This window comes from Nycticebus coucang, chromosome 4, assembly GCF_027406575.1.
Source record: "Nycticebus coucang isolate mNycCou1 chromosome 4, mNycCou1.pri, whole genome shotgun sequence".
Taxonomy (NCBI): Eukaryota; Metazoa; Chordata; class Mammalia; order Primates; family Lorisidae; genus Nycticebus; species Nycticebus coucang.
Genome location: NC_069783.1, coordinates 129,473,750 through 129,488,413, shown reverse-complemented (window position 1 = coordinate 129,488,413; position 14,664 = coordinate 129,473,750). Strand labels below are relative to the sequence as shown.

The following is a 14,664-nucleotide window of genomic DNA, read 5'->3' as shown; positions in this document are numbered from 1 at the left end:
CGGGTGACTTCGTTTCCGCCTTTCCTTCCGCACGAACTGATTGGAAAGCTGGTCTGCCGAGGAGCCGCACCTTTCCCACTGCACGCCCCCTTCTCCGAGGCTGCCGATTCAGCACCAGCAACAGACAAGCGCCAGCCGGGCGTGCTCCGGGCTTTTGTGACCGTCATGGCTGATAAGCTAGTACTTCCAACTGGGTCTTTTCCGGAGCCCGCGAGCGCACCTCTGCTTGCGCGCGGGGTCTACACGGCGGGCGGGCCCGCGGCGGCTCCACGCCCCGCGCTCCGCCTTCCCGGCGCTCCCCGCGCTTCCCGCGCTACCCTGCTCCCGGCATCCTGCGCTCTCCGCGCCGCCGTCCTCCGCCCGGAGAGCCCCGCCCGGGCAGCGACCGTTAGCGCGACCGCGGCCTGGGCTCCTGGGCGCCTGGTCCCGCCCGCGCGGCCGCGCCATTGGGCCGCGCTTTGCAGACACGCTCTCCACGCGCCGCCTATTGGCGGCCTCCACAGCCCGCTCGGCGGCTCCCCCAATGCGGGGCGGCCGCGCGCCGAGATTGGCCGCGCGCCGCCAAGGCCCGCCCTCCGCTCGCCCGGCGCGGCAGGCGGGTCCCGCCGACCGGAGAGCCCGGGCAGTCTTTCCTGATGGCGGCGGCGGCCGGGCGGTGAGGATCTCAGTGCTGGGGCTGGCTGCGGGCGGCTCGGGCAGGCCGCGGGCGCCGCAGGTAGGTGCGGGGCGCAAGGGGCGCCCCGCGGGCGGGCGGGCGCTGCGGCCTGCGTGAGGACGAACCCTTGCCTCCCGCCTCCCTCTCCCGCACCGAGGCCTTGGGCCCGGGCTTGGAGCGGGGCGGGGCGGGGCGGGGGTGCGAGGCGGGCTGGGCCACGCGGAGTCCAGCCTTTGTGAGGCAACATGGCCGCCGGGCTCCCAAGAGCGCGGGCTGGGGCCCTCCGTGGCCGGGGCCGGGGCCGGGGGGCGGGCCCGGCCCGGGCCCAGGCGTCGCCAAAGCGCGTCGCTGTCCGACTGGGCAAAGAGGCCGCTCGCCCCGGGTGTCCGAAGCTTTCAGGCGGGAAAGGTGTGGACAGGGATTGTGCTCGCCCAAGACCCTGCCGGCTTTATCACAGTTTGGGAATCTGAGAAGTCTCCTAAGACTTTTTCTCCGCCAGACGCTCCCGGCTTGAGCGTCGCATAGATATTTGGGATATGGTTTTATTATAACAGTGAGCCTGGTATAAATAAATGGAAGGTGGCAACCTGTTGACAGCGATTCCTGTCAAGTATCATCAGATGGACTTGGGTTGCTCCTGGTAGGAATCCGATTTGCCGTTTTGCATGCCTGCATGTCCCTTGTTACTGCACGACAGTCCGGTCCAGGGCTGTTCGCTGTTCCAGGCCAAACACTGGCTTGGGTAGACTGCACTCCCAGCTGTGGGAGGGGCCGCCAACCCTGTGGCAGGCCATCCCTGACACGGAGTGAATGGCCAGGATGAGGTGCTGAGTGCCTTCTGTGAGCACAGGATGTGAGGCCCGTTGGAGGATGACAAAAGGGACGGATGAGGTCATCCTGCCGCTGAGTTGGGTGGGAGGCTGCAGCACAGAGGCTTGACCTAAGGCAGCATGCACAGCGCTGGACCATCACCATGGTGCCTTGGTGCCAGCACAGCAAGTGGACTCCAAGGAAGGGTGCTGTCCGAGTTTGGGGTTTTACCTGGTGCTGGGGGTCTAGGGAGCCGGCTGTGGGTCTGCTGCTGGCTTACAATCCACTTGGAAGGGCAAGCTTTGTACCCACATTGTCCAATCAGCTGGAGCAGTGTTAAGGTAGGAGGGCCCCCTTTGGACCTTTCACTGCCAGGCCTTGTGTGCGGAGCACATCCCAGGGATTATTTGGTAGTTCTACCATGACCTTGGGTGGGAAATGAGATTCTTTATCTCTCCTTAGTACCATGCTTGGTGGTGATCTTGTCCAGCCTCCTGGCTGTAGTGCCAACTTGTCTCCCAGGTCTCCATCTCCAGCCTGGCTTTCCTCCTGAGCTCCAGCCTGGTGTTTGGGCTTGCCTCTTCCATGTCTCCTGTGTCATTCTGTTGCCAGGTAGCCAAACTCCATTCTTGATGCACACCAAAACTCTTCTCATGCCTTTCTCAAGTCCCCTCAATTCCTCTTTCTTGTGCCTTTATACAACCCTTGCCCTTGTCAGCTCACCTTCTGTTTCTATCAACTACCTAACATCCTGGTCTAAGCTATCAGGTGAACCTCTAATTCTCTTTATTGTCACCCTGATCCCCACTCCCAGCCCTGTCCATGCATCTGTAGTTTTTCTGGACACGTGGTGATTCAACTGTGAGGTGGTGTAAACCTGAGGCAGGGTAGACTCAATCCAGTTTGCCTTGGGAATAAGGTAGCAGCACCATTTCTAGCAGTGTGACCTTGAGCAAGTGGTTTAACCTTTCTGGGCTTCACCTGGCCTCTCATAGTCCTGTGTGAGAACTGGGTGAGTTATAATACTCGCAGCGCTTAGAACAGTGCCTGGCTGAAGGTGGGTTGCCACAGCTGTCCTTGGATCATGAGATGTCCCTGCTTGGATCCTCCTGTCCAGTATCCCATCTCTCTGAATTATAGGAGCCAGAGTCCTAGCAGCAGCCTGGGGTGCCTAGCCCTGTCCTGCTTGTCCTCACTGACTTGGCCCACTGTCATGGCCCCTCAGCATGCCACTCCAGCCTCCCACATCATACTCCTGCCCTCATTGTTATCTGGAACATCCCTTTCTCCCAGCCTTGCCGCTCACCTCACTCACTCTGCCTTCAGGTGGGTACTGGCTGTGAGGCCTTCCCTGAGCCCCCTTTCTGAACTGCCTCCCCTTCCTCAGTCTTTCCTGTCTTAGCCTAAATACTTCTCAGCGTGTGACCCAGCACAGGCTTTGCTTAGTTGTCACTTGTCCATCTTTCCCACCAAATGTGAGCTTTGCGGGGTAGGAGTTTTGCCTTTCTTGTGTCTAGTTTGTGTGTGTGCCACACGGAAGGTGGTCAGTGGGCCTTGTTGAATAGATGGAGAAAGCTTACAGACTAAGGGGATTGCCCCAAACCTCCCACCACTGAGCTTAGGCTGGGCAGGTTTCCTGTTTTTCCCAGGAATGCACTCCCCTTTCCTGGTTCCGGAACCCCCTGCTCTGCCTGGGATCAAGGCAGCTGCCCTTGGGCAGTTTTCATCTTTATGTGGTACTCCTGTGCTGGCTGCTTCTGAGCCCTGTACATGGTGGCAGCTTTTCCCACCCCGTCCTGGCCTGCAGTCTTCCCACCTCCTCATGTCTTCACTGTAGCCTCTTCTCCCCCTAGAATCACAGATTGACTCACTAGGGTCTCTGTGGCATTGGGCATGCTGACCTGTGTGTTCCTTCTCTGAAGTGGTCTCTCTGGCTGCCAGGAGACTGGCCTCACCCCACTGGATGCTGCTCACACCCACCTGGCTGCCAGCTGCAGCCTCCTTAGTGTCTACTTTTGCACTTTTCAGGCTGTTCTTAGTTCTGCTGCTCCCTTGACATGGAGCAGATTTGATGGACATGCCTTCAGGGTGGTATTGTCTCCAATTCCCATTGAGTTAAAAAGTGTTAGGACATCTTAGAACCTAGAAATAGAGTAATAGTGCAGTGCTCGTTGCCCTGCCCACACGTCCAGGCCCTGAGGACCCTGCCTCTGTTCATGTAGTGGCTCCCTCTGAGCACATTGTCAGCCACGCAGACTTAAGTGTATGGATGAAGTCTAAAGCATTCTCAGGTTTTTGTGTTGTAGTCCCTTCAAAGTACAGCCACCATGCTCTGTCCCTTCACTGCACACTTTGCAGACATGGGATGTCTGCTGTCTCCTTTTACTTCTGGGAGTCTCTGGAGTATAAGTTATGTCCCTGTACCTGCTAAGGCTGTCACATGCTGTGGGCCTGTGTGCCCAGTGCCTCTGCACGCTGTGGGAGTGGGCATGTGCATGTGTCCGTCTGCATGTGCTTCTGTTCTGACACGGGCCCCTGGGTTTTCTGGCCACCCTGTCTGCTGGCCCGCCTTGTTCACTGTGGTGAGGCTTTCTAGAGTTGTGTCCTTAACCCCCAGGCAGCTTCCTCCTGTGGGCTTTGCAGCTACCTCCTTGATGATGCCTTCTGGCCTTTCCTGTCTGGAGCAGTTACGGCTTCTAAGCTATGGCCTCAGCACATCAGACGGACTCTCCAGGCTCCTACCTAGATGCTGGAGTCTGTGTGTGCCTCCAGGGGAGAAGCCTAACTCATCTCAGGCCCCTCTTTTCTCTGCTCCTAACCTCTGCTGGGTCAATAGGTGTGGTCAGTTGTGACACTATTCTTCATATTTTCAACCCTGTTGTCAGTTCTTTCACACCTTTGTCCTCTGGTGTGGAAGACATCCTCTGCCTGACAGGGTAGTCACTCTTTTCTCAAACAGGGATCTAATTCTAGCCCCAAAGTTGCTTAGCCCTCGGTGGCTCCTATTGTCCCGCATGGAGCCAGGCTGTAGGCAGACCAGGACTCTGTGCCTTGCCTATAGTTGGCCCCTGTAGATCTCCCCAAACCCAGGGCAGGGTCCCTTCCCCACAGCCACCTACCCTTTTCTCCACCGGGAGCAACTATGCCATCACCTCTGCTGACCTCGGCACGCTGCCTCATTGTCCCTGTCCACATGCTACCTTGTAGGCCCAGGAGAGCCCTGGGGCCTGGGCGGCAGGCACCTGGCCATGTCTCTGAGGCCCTAGTGCTGCAGAGCTGAGCTGAGGGCCTGGTGCTCACCCTCTGACTGACCCAGCCCTTGCAGGTGAGTGGATTGCTGTCCCTGATGGCTTAAGAGAGGCTGCCAACCTTCTGTGTGTTCCAGAAAGGGTGCCCTCCCCGCATGCTGGTTTACTGTTAGACTGGGCTAGGGGAGTGCTGTGCTGCAGTTCAGTGTACATTTTTTTAATCCTTTTTGAGCCTTAAGATTATATTATTTTTGTGCTTCTGCAGTAGGAATTAAAGTGGACAATTAATTAAACATTAAACTTTGGACTTAAATTATACTTTAGGGTCTACAGGAAGAAAGTGAGGCCAGTTTGTTCTGACGCCTGAAAGGCTCACTCAGGCATGTTATTCTAAGCTTTCACTGTGCTGTTAATAGCACTCGACTTTGACTCGGTACCAGGGAAGTGGAAGGTTTCTGTCATTTTGTGATGATATTTTTAAATTTCTTTGCAGGTGGAAGAAGAAAGGTGCCACTGTGGCATGAAGACAGACTCGTTTAGTCGCCAGTCACTTAAGCTGAGTGCATTGTGATTTCCAATAATTGAGGCAGTGGTTCTAAAAGCTGTCTACATTAATGAAAAGAGCAATGTGGCCAGCTTGACTAAGCCGCCAGCGTGCAGCGCGGCAGGACGCGCCCGGGTCTCGGCGGACTTGTGCATGTTAGCTGTGTAGATTTATGTGAGGGCTTGTAAAACTCTGGTCTTTAAAGTAGTCTTAAGCGCTTTTAATATGGAGACAGATGAGAGCCCCTCTCTGCTCCTGCATGGGCCCACAGGAGAAGCGGTGATGGAGAGCCGAGCTCGCCCCTTCCAAGCGCTGCCCCGTGAGCAGTCTCCACCACCTCCCCTGCAAACGTCCAGTGGTGCAGAGGTAATGGACGTTGGCTCTGGTGGTGATGGACAGTCCGAACCCCCTGCCGAGGACCCCTTCAACTTCTACGGAGCTTCTCTTCTCTCCAAAGGATCCTTCTCTAAGGGCCGCCTCCTCATAGACCCGAACTGTAGTGGCCACAGCCCGCGCACCGCCCGGCACGCACCTGCGGTCCGGAAGTTCTCCCCTGATCTTAAGTTGCTTAAGGATGTAAAGATTAGTGTGAGCTTTACTGAGAGCTGCAGGAGTAAGGACAGGAAGGTGCTGTACACAGGAGTGGAGCGTGACATGCGGGCAGAATGTAGTCTGCTCCTTAGTCCTGTCAGTGGGGACGTGCATGCTTGTCCCTTTGGCGGGAGTGTTGGTAATGGGGTAGCCATAGGGGGTGAGAGTGCTGATAAGAAGGATGAGGAGAATGAGCTGGATCAGGAAAAGAGAGTGGAGTATGCAGTGCTCGATGAGTTAGAAGATTTTACTGACAATTTGGAGCTAGATGAAGAAGGAGCAGGCGGGTTCACGGCTAAAGCAATCGTTCAAAGAGACAGAGTGGACGAAGAGGCCTTGAATTTCTCCTATGAGGTATGTTGGTGACCCCTCCTTTGGTGGGCTCTTAGCAATCCCAGAGGGGTTTGGAGATTGCGGTATCTTTTGAAAGCAGGGAAGTTTAAACAATGAAAGGCCTTATGAGGTAGAATAGTGTTACATGGAGAAGAGAAAGATGATAAGGAGTCCAGATTTTTAAAGGTTTTTTATCGAAACGTTTGGTTGATGGGTTGGCCTTGTGCCCTCTGTCCAACCTGAGTGGGCAGGTGCTGCTCAGGAGTGCTCCTTGGTGGCGTGCACCTGGACCAGGCGTGTGGGCGTCGCTCATAGTCTCACCTGCTTGTTTTTCAGATGGCCACGTGCCCTGAGGGCACACCTAGGCCCCTTGAGAGCACCCCTTTGTGTCTGCTCATCACTGTGGCTGAACCTGCCTGGAGTGTGGGCGCCAGGGCTGTGGGGTCTGAACAGCATGTTTTGCAGGATGACTTTGACAATGACGTGGATGCTCTGCTGGAAGAAGGTCTCTGTGCTCCCAAAAAGAGGCGAACAGAGGAAAAATATGGAGGAGATAGTGACCATCCCTCTGATGGAGAAACGAGCGTGCAGCCGATGATGACCAAGATTAAAACTGTGCTCAAAAGTGAGTGGGCAGGGTGGCGCCTGTGGCTCAGTCGGTAAGGCCCCAGCCCCATATACCGAGGGTGGCGGGTTCAAACCCGGCCCTGGCTGAACTGCAACCAAAAAATAGCTGGGCGTTGTGGCGGGTGCCTGTAGTCCCAGCTACTCGGGAGGCTGAGGCAAGAGAATCGCTTAAGCCCAGGAGTTGGAGGTTGCTGTGAGCTGTGTGATGCCACGGCACTCTACCGAGGGCCATAAACTGAGACTCTGTCTCTACAAAAAAAAAAAAAAAAAAAGTGAGTGGGCAGGCAGGAGCAGTGGCACATCCAGGCAGCAGAAGGGCAGTGCTTTCTTAGCCAAAAGGCTCTGGTTGGCGCAGTGGCTAAAGCCTATAATTCCAATACTGTGAGAGGCTCAGGCAGGAGGATTTTTTAATTTTTTAAAATTTTATTTTTTTTTATTGTTGGGGATTCATTGAGGGTACAATAAGCCAGGTTACACTGATTGCATTTGTTAGGTAAAGTCCCTCTTAGAATTATGTCTTGCCCCCAGAAGGTGTGGCAGGCAGGAAGGTTTTTTGAGGTCAGGAGTTTGAAACCAGCCTGGGCAGCACAGGCAGACCCATCTCTACATAAAATGAAGAAAAATAAGCCAGGCATGGCAGCAGGTGTCTGTAGTCCTAGCCAGAGGGTGTGGAGGCCAAGACCAGAGGTGGGTGCTCAGGAAGGTCATGGACCGGGTTGTTGTTTTATACCAAGCCTCACAGAAGCCACCAGCAGCAGGTGGGCATTATCCGTTATTGCTGGGAAGCATAGCACCTGCCCTTTTAGGTGGACAGGTTGGAAGCTCCTTAAGAGGGGGAGGTGCTTTGGTGGTGCAGGCGTTGGGACCTACACTCAATTTGGGGACAGTGGAAGAGCAGCTGGGAGCTTCCCAGGGTAGCTTCATGAGGGTCTGTCTTCAGTGCTGTGCAGGGGTGGGAGGAGTCAGGCTTGGTGGCCTAGAGGCACCTGTAAGTATCCCAGTAGACGTGTTGGGCTCCATAGAGAGTCTGACGACACACACCAGGACTCGGGCAGATAGGTGAGACCTTCATCTGGGGGCCAGGGTGCAGAAGGTAGCAAGGTGCGATGGGGTGGGGGCGGGTGCGGGTGATCCACTACCTGGGCTACTGATGGATGAGCTAGCAGCACCAGTCATCACATGTAGTTGAGTGGGAGGCATGTCGAGATAGGTGGTCTTGGACCTGAGGAGCCTGGGACTATTATAGTTTCTGGAGGAAGGAGAGGGGCAACTTGCCTTGGTGCCTTTGGAAGAGTAGCTTCCTGCCCTCCCTCGGTTTCAGCATGCCCCCTTTGCCCAGGTAAAGCCATGTCCATCCTATGCAGCCAGCAGGTCAGCACCAGGCCAGGCCTGGCCTGCCTACCGGACGCTCACAGACAGCTGCGTGAGCACTCTTATGGGGGACAGGCCAACTTTGTGTCCCAAAGGGAGCAGCCTGGGTGGACCTGTGTCCTATCTTGGCTCTGTATTCCATTGGCTGCTTCTGCTTCCTTAGCCCAAACCTGGTTTATTTGCTGAAGCAGCTCCATTTTGGCTGGAGGCCCTGTGGAGAGACCATACGATATGTGTGCACACCTGACCTGTGGCACTCCCTTTCTGGGGCTGTCACCTGACACGGGTCTACTTGTTGGTGTCAGGCCCAGATTGAGGGCTGCAAGCCAGTGACCGAGCTGGCATGTGCTGCTGCTTTTCCTGAGAGTCATTGGCACCTTGTTCTCCACAATGTATTTTTTTAGGTTTCACTTGTTTTTTTTTTTTCTTTTCTTTTGTTTCTAAATTTTAATTTTTTTTTTTTTATTTTGAGACAGTCTCAAGCTGTTGCCCTGGGTAGAGTGCTGTGGCATCACAGCTCACAGCAACCTCAAACTCAGGCTCAAGCAATCCTCTTGCCTCAGTTTTTCTGTTTTTAGTAGAGATGAGGGTCTCGCTTTTGCTCAGGTTGGTCTCAGACTTGTGAGCTCAAGCAGTCTAGTTGCCTTGGCCTCCCAGAGTGCTGTTTCTAAGTTTTTAATTTGTTTCCTGTATCTGTAAGAAAATTTAAGTTTTAGTTAAATCTTTGTCTTATGTTTTTCCCAGCAATAGTTCTTTCAGAGGCAGGTGTTGAGTGGATAATAGTCTTAAACCTCTCTCTCATGACTGCTGGTAAAGCAAGGAAGGAGTTGGGAGGACTGTGCTAAAAACCATTTGGAGACTTACTAATTTGCAGTAGTGTTCTGTATGCTGGTGAAGTATGCAGCTCAGTTACAATAAAGACGTTTCACTTGGTCAGTGGGAGCAACAGCTGAAAATGTGGTTTATCAGCAAAGCTCTCCCAGCCTCTGGTGTACCTCTGGCCACAGCCAAGCAGGTAGGAGAGGCACCCACCAGCTGCAGAGGCAGGCGCTGGGGACTGGTGTCTCACACAGCCCTGTTCAGTGCTCCTTCATGTGGTTGATGCTGTTAGTTTCCACCTTGGGCCACATTCTGTCCTGTGCCCTGGGGGCAGAGGTGGACAGGAGCTTAGATTCTCTTGGAAGACACAGATAAACAAGTACTCAAACTTGGAGCAGCCCCACCTACAGGAGGGCCTGGCAGCATTATAAGTGTGTAAAGTGACTGCAGGATGTTCTCTTCTGTGCAGGTCGTGGCCGCCCCCCGACGGAGCCGCTGCCTGATGGGTGGATCATGACATTCCATAACTCCGGAGTCCCCGTGTACCTACACAGAGAGTCTCGGGTGGTCACCTGGTCCAGGCCATACTTCTTGGGAACGGGAAGCATACGGGTAGGGGAGGCATCAGTTGTGACTTTAGGCTTGTAAGTTTTCAGAGCGAACCGTGCACGTCCACACACATTGCACTGTAGCCAGGCAGAGGCTGGTAAAAGGCATCAGATGTTTAGGCTTCTGGGGCTGTCCTTGTAATCTGTGTTGCGTTTTCACTGTCTACAGAAGCACGACCCTCCTCTGAGTAGTATCCCCTGTCTGCATTATAAGAAAATGAAGGACAATGAGGAGCGGGAGCAGAGCAGTGAGGTCACCCCCAGCGGGGAGGTGTCCCCTGCCAAGCCCTTGAGCCAATCTGCAGAGCTGGAGTTTCCCCTAGACGATCCTGACTCCATGGGCGCTGACTCGGGGCCCCCAGATGAGAAGGACCCATTAGGGACCGAGGCGGCCCCCGGGGCCTTGGGGCAGGTGAAGGCCAAAGTCGAGGTGTGCAAAGATGAATCGGTTGGTAAGTTTCCAGAGGAGCTCTCTCTTCTTGCTGCCTGGGAGACGTCTGTGGGAGTGTGACTGCGTCCACACCCTCCCTGGGGTCTCGCGCCTCCTGCTAAAGGCCGTCACCTGGCTCCTGTGTCTCTGTGAGGAAGGTGCCAAGCCTGTTCTCTCGCCAGGAAATCCTGTCTCCCCCACCTCCTGCGAGAGGCTGCTCAGGGAGGTGGCTGCCGGCGCTGCCCACTGGGCTTTCCTTGTCTGGTCACTTCTGTGATCTTCCTACGGCCTTTGCTTTCTTGGTGGGATTTGCTCGGGGGGGCCTTGCTTAACATGCTGATGAGCTCAGAGTGAGCCTCTGTAGTCTGACCCCCCAGTCTGTGAACAGTGCCTCTTAATTCCTCTTACTGCTTTTGAGGTTATGTTCTGGTGTTTCTTAGGCTCTCGCCGGTGTCTTTTAGCTTAATTCTACCCATTCAGTCTCAGCCATCTCTCTAGTGGTGGCAGATTATTTTCAGCCCCTGATGGGATCACTGCAGAGAGCACTTGCTATGTGTTGCTTGTCTGTGTACTGCTGCCCAGTCAGTCCCACAAGTTGGTCATGAGGTGCCCTAGAAAAGCCAGGTGGTACAGGGGCTGTTTCTGAGGATGAGGAGGTGTTTTCCGCAGTGATGGGACAAATGCAAAGGTCCAGGGGAGCTGGCTGGGTGTGTTACTGAGTGTGGAGGTTTGGCAGTCAGCTACTTGTTCTGATACAGGGAGAAAGTTCTGAAGGCCATCTGATTTTTTTTCTAAACTTTTTTTCTTTTCATTTTTATATTCATGTTTTTGCCACAAATAAAGTAAAAAGATATTCCAGAACTTTGTTTATATGTGACCTGCGAGAATAATTTGAGCTGGCATAGTGAGGGACCTGATTCTTTGCTTTCTTTGCCCTCTGAAGGGACAGGGAAAAGGAAATAGTGTCAGGTGGCCTATTTGCTGGGTGGCTTGTCCCTGTCCTCTGCAATAGGTGGCAGGGGTGTGACTCCTACATTGGAAGCTTAGTAATTGGATTCTCTGGTAATCCTGGACAGATCTTGAGGAGTTTCGGAACTACCTGGAGAAGCGTTTTGACTTTGAGCAAGTTACTGTGAAAAAATTCAGGACTTGGGCTGAACGGCGTCAGTTCAACAGAGAAATGAAGCGGAAACAGGCCGAGTCCGAGAGGCCCATCCTGCCAGCCAATCAGAAGCTCATCACTTTATCAGTGCAGGATGCACCCACAAAGAAAGGTGAATTGGGTGTCTGCATGTTAACACTGACAGCTGGCTGTGCTGTTATTTCTTAGTCAAGGTGTTTTACAAGTTGCATTTCATTCAGAGCTTATGTTTATCCAATGAACGCAGAAGGCTGCCACACCCCTAGTAGTGAGCCCCCAGTTAGCGACTCAGTGGTGAGATGCTGCCAGGTCCCCCAGTGCTCCTGGCAGCAGCACCTCACACTGCTGCTGAGATGGTCCTTCTTGTCACAGAATTTGTCATCAACCCCAATGGGAAGTCCGAGGTCTGCATCCTGCATGAGTACATGCAGCGTGTCCTCAAGGTCCGCCCTGTGTATAATTTCTTTGAATGCGGTAAGTTTGACCTCCCCCATTTCAGTCCTAAAGAATCCCACACGTATCTCCCATCAGGCTGCGGAGGTGGAAGCTGACCATCAGCCCTGTTCTGCTGGGACAGAAGGGAAGTGTGGGGCAGAGATGAGCACATTGCAGACAGGAGCTTGATTTTCATGGAGCTATGCCCTGTCTGAGGGGAGTGGCTCTGCTTCCCCTCCCAGTCTGTCCCATTCACCTTGCTGGCTCCTGGCCCTGGGTTGTCACAGGGAGGCTTGTTATGAGGAAACCTCTCCACCATGCACTGGGTCCTTTGCCTGGTCCCTGGTGCCCCCAGGTGCTGGAAGGTCCTTGGATCTACGGTTTCCTTCAGCTCTGTCTCCTGGGAGACCCTCATCATACCAGTTTATCTTCCCCTTGGAAGACAAAGCCCAGGGGAGACACTCATCTTTTGGGGTGTGTCTCTTTAGCAAGCCACATCTCGTCCTTCCTCCACCCTGCCCGTCCTGTGCCCATCTTTCATAGACCTGGGTCCCTGTCCCAGGATGCGATGCCCCTAGTGCCCTCCCTCCTCTCCTCTCCCCATCCCACCATCCCCCATTTCCCTTGATTCCCTGGCTGTATCCTCTATTGCTGACTGTCCTGTGGCCCTGCCTCCATGCCTTGGGATTTCCCAGATCTCTGCAGGGCAGTCCCTGACTCCCCCTTGTCTGTTGGTGTGGGCAAATTGTGCGTGCACACTTTTAAAGTCATAGCAAGTGTGTTTTAAAACAAGTAATTTTAATTTTAAGAGAACCCAAGCGAGCCTTTTGGTGCCTCAGTGACCATTGATGGTGTGACTTATGGATCTGGAACTGCAAGCAGCAAAAAACTTGCGAAGAATAAAGCTGGTAATGTGTCCACTGGGTGTCACAGCCCCACGCGCCTGCCGTATATGCCTCTCCCCCTTGCTTAGGGTTGGGAGGGGCTGAGCAGTGGCAGCAGCTGGGGAGTGTGGGTGGCACACATTCATTTTATTTATGTAATCATCTACTTTGATTTTTAAAATTATGTGCTGGTTGGGAAAGATTCAGAGTGAAATGTGAGACTTAAAAGTAAACGGCCCCTCTGTGTGGAGTGACACCTGGGCCAATACATCCCTCCCTGGTCCCAGCCACGCACAAGTGTGGGGGTGTGCTCAGAGTCAGCAGGGCTGTGTCGGGAGCACTCTGTAGCACACATTTGTTTTTAAACTGAGCAGAGTGTGAGCACACAAGGCGACAAGAGACGGGTCAGCATGCTGTCAGCCTCCCAAGTGTCTTGACGTTTGTGAGGATGCTGTCAAAGACTCCAGATGCAGGAGTGACCACTCATTGCACATAGCCCAGCACATCTCTGGAAAAGCGTGTGTTTTCTGGTTGAAACCTACTGCTCTTTTGGGCCGTGTCCTTGCTGTCTGTCTGTGTCCAGCAGCAGTGGGAGTCAACACTCCTGCCCAGCATCAGGGCTGTTTGGCCTCTCTGGCCCTCACACCCTCCCATGAGTTCTTGGAGTTTGTGCTGTTGCTGTGTGTCTTCAGGAGCAGGAGGTGTGTTGGTTGTGTCCTGGTTCTGCTAGGTCTCAGGGATAGCCTTCTGCTCACAGGGGCTCAGTGTCCCTGGCGCTGCTTTATTCTGGTGGTGGGTGCTGAGGACAGCTGGTTACTTCCCTCTGCAGCACTGTTCTACGTGCCTGACTTCTCCTAAGTCACCAGGAAGGACCACTGGTTCAGATTCTGCCTAAAAGGCTGTTTTGGGTCAACAGACTGGGTGTCATGCAGGGTTTGAGCCAGTAACCTCTGTGGAGTGGGGCTTGGCATGGGAATGGAGAGGCCCCAGGGCTCTTCCCTTTGTGGGCTCACCTGCCCTCCACATGTGCTGTGTTCCATGCCCCTGCGCACACTCCAGCTCCCATCTGCAGGCATCTTTGTTTTTGTGTCTTACAGTACCCCAGCTCTGTGGGGTCAGACTGAGCTGAGCCCTCAGCCCTCTGGCTGTTGCATCCCACCCTCAGTGGCCACAGCAGCCCTGCTCACATGGGTGCCTGTGCTCTTAGCTGTGGGCTGTCCCTGTTCCCTTGGCTCTCCATGCTCTGCCCTGTAGACCCTCTGCAGAGCATCCCTCAGGCCTGCCCCTGCTGCCTAGTCTGGATGCCTGCAGACACCTGCTCTTTGGCCTTCCTGATTTCTTACATAGCACCAAGAGGGTTCCCTAGAACACAGATCTGAGCTCCCCTCGCCTGGTCCCAGGACCCTCTGGGTGAGAGCACACTTTCTCCACATAGCTTACGAGGTTTCCAGCAGCCTGCTCTGCTGTCTGCTTCTTCAGGATCGATTTTTCCTTCTGTGCTCTCCTGACCCTGCCTCTGAAGTACTGCCATGCCCCAGGCCCCTGGTTTGCCCCTGAGCTGGGGGGACAGAAGTCAGTGGAAAGCTCACTCTGTTGGCTGGGAGGCACGTTGTGCCCAGCCCTCACCCTCAGGCTTTTTTTTCCCCTTAGCCCGAGCTACCCTGGAAATCCTCATCCCCGACTTTGTTAAACAGACCTCTGAGGAGAAGCCCAAAGACAGTGAAGAGCTCGAGGTGAGTGTCCTGGTCCTGCCCTGTAGAGCTGTGGCTTTGCTGCCGTCCACCCAGTTGGTGCGGGATGGGACCACTGCGGGCTGTGCTTGTGCCCTCTGTGCCCTGTGCCCAGGATTCAGTCATCTAGCTTCCAGGTCATTCTCTTCATGTTTTATGGAAGAGGAAACTTGCTTGTCTCTGTGTAGGCAGGGGGAATGTCCTTTTTGTTGGAGATTTTTGTGCTTTGAGACATTGAGTGTGCACTATAAATATAAATCCATGGTGGGAATGAGTCTTTGGGGCACAGTCCACAAGGTGTGGATTGTTCTCCATGCAGTTTACCCTTGAAGAACACAGAGGTTAGGAGTGCCAACCCCTTGTGTAGTTGAAAGTCCATGTATATGTGTAAGTTTTGACTCCTCCCAATCTTAACTACTAATAGTGTTTAGACTGCTG

At 54.1% G+C, this 14,664-nt stretch overlaps 1 protein-coding gene across 5 annotated transcripts in view; it reads left to right on the top strand.

The window, feature by feature from the left end:
• The first annotated feature begins 567 nt into the window (after positions 1-567).
• Positions 568-14,664, top strand: part of DGCR8 (DGCR8 microprocessor complex subunit) — a 39,966-nt gene continuing 25,869 nt past the window's right edge. For 2 of the 5 annotated variants that reach the window (XM_053586950.1, XM_053586947.1), the window contains exons 1-9: positions 569-715; positions 5,207-6,202; positions 6,647-6,806; positions 9,468-9,610; positions 9,776-10,058; positions 11,113-11,310; positions 11,550-11,651; positions 12,422-12,520; positions 14,147-14,229. In XM_053586950.1, coding sequence (XP_053442925.1) covers positions 5,483-6,202; positions 6,647-6,806; positions 9,468-9,610; positions 9,776-10,058; positions 11,113-11,310; positions 11,550-11,651; positions 12,422-12,520; positions 14,147-14,229 — 1,788 coding nt within the window. In that variant the 5' untranslated portion in view covers positions 569-715; positions 5,207-5,482. Of the gene's footprint in view, positions 716-987; positions 1,296-5,206; positions 6,203-6,646; positions 6,807-9,467; positions 9,611-9,775; positions 10,059-11,112; positions 11,311-11,549; positions 11,652-12,421; positions 12,521-14,146; positions 14,230-14,664 lie in introns of those variants that run through there. The other 3 variants (XR_008379378.1, XM_053586948.1, XM_053586949.1) reach the window with 3 other exon arrangements.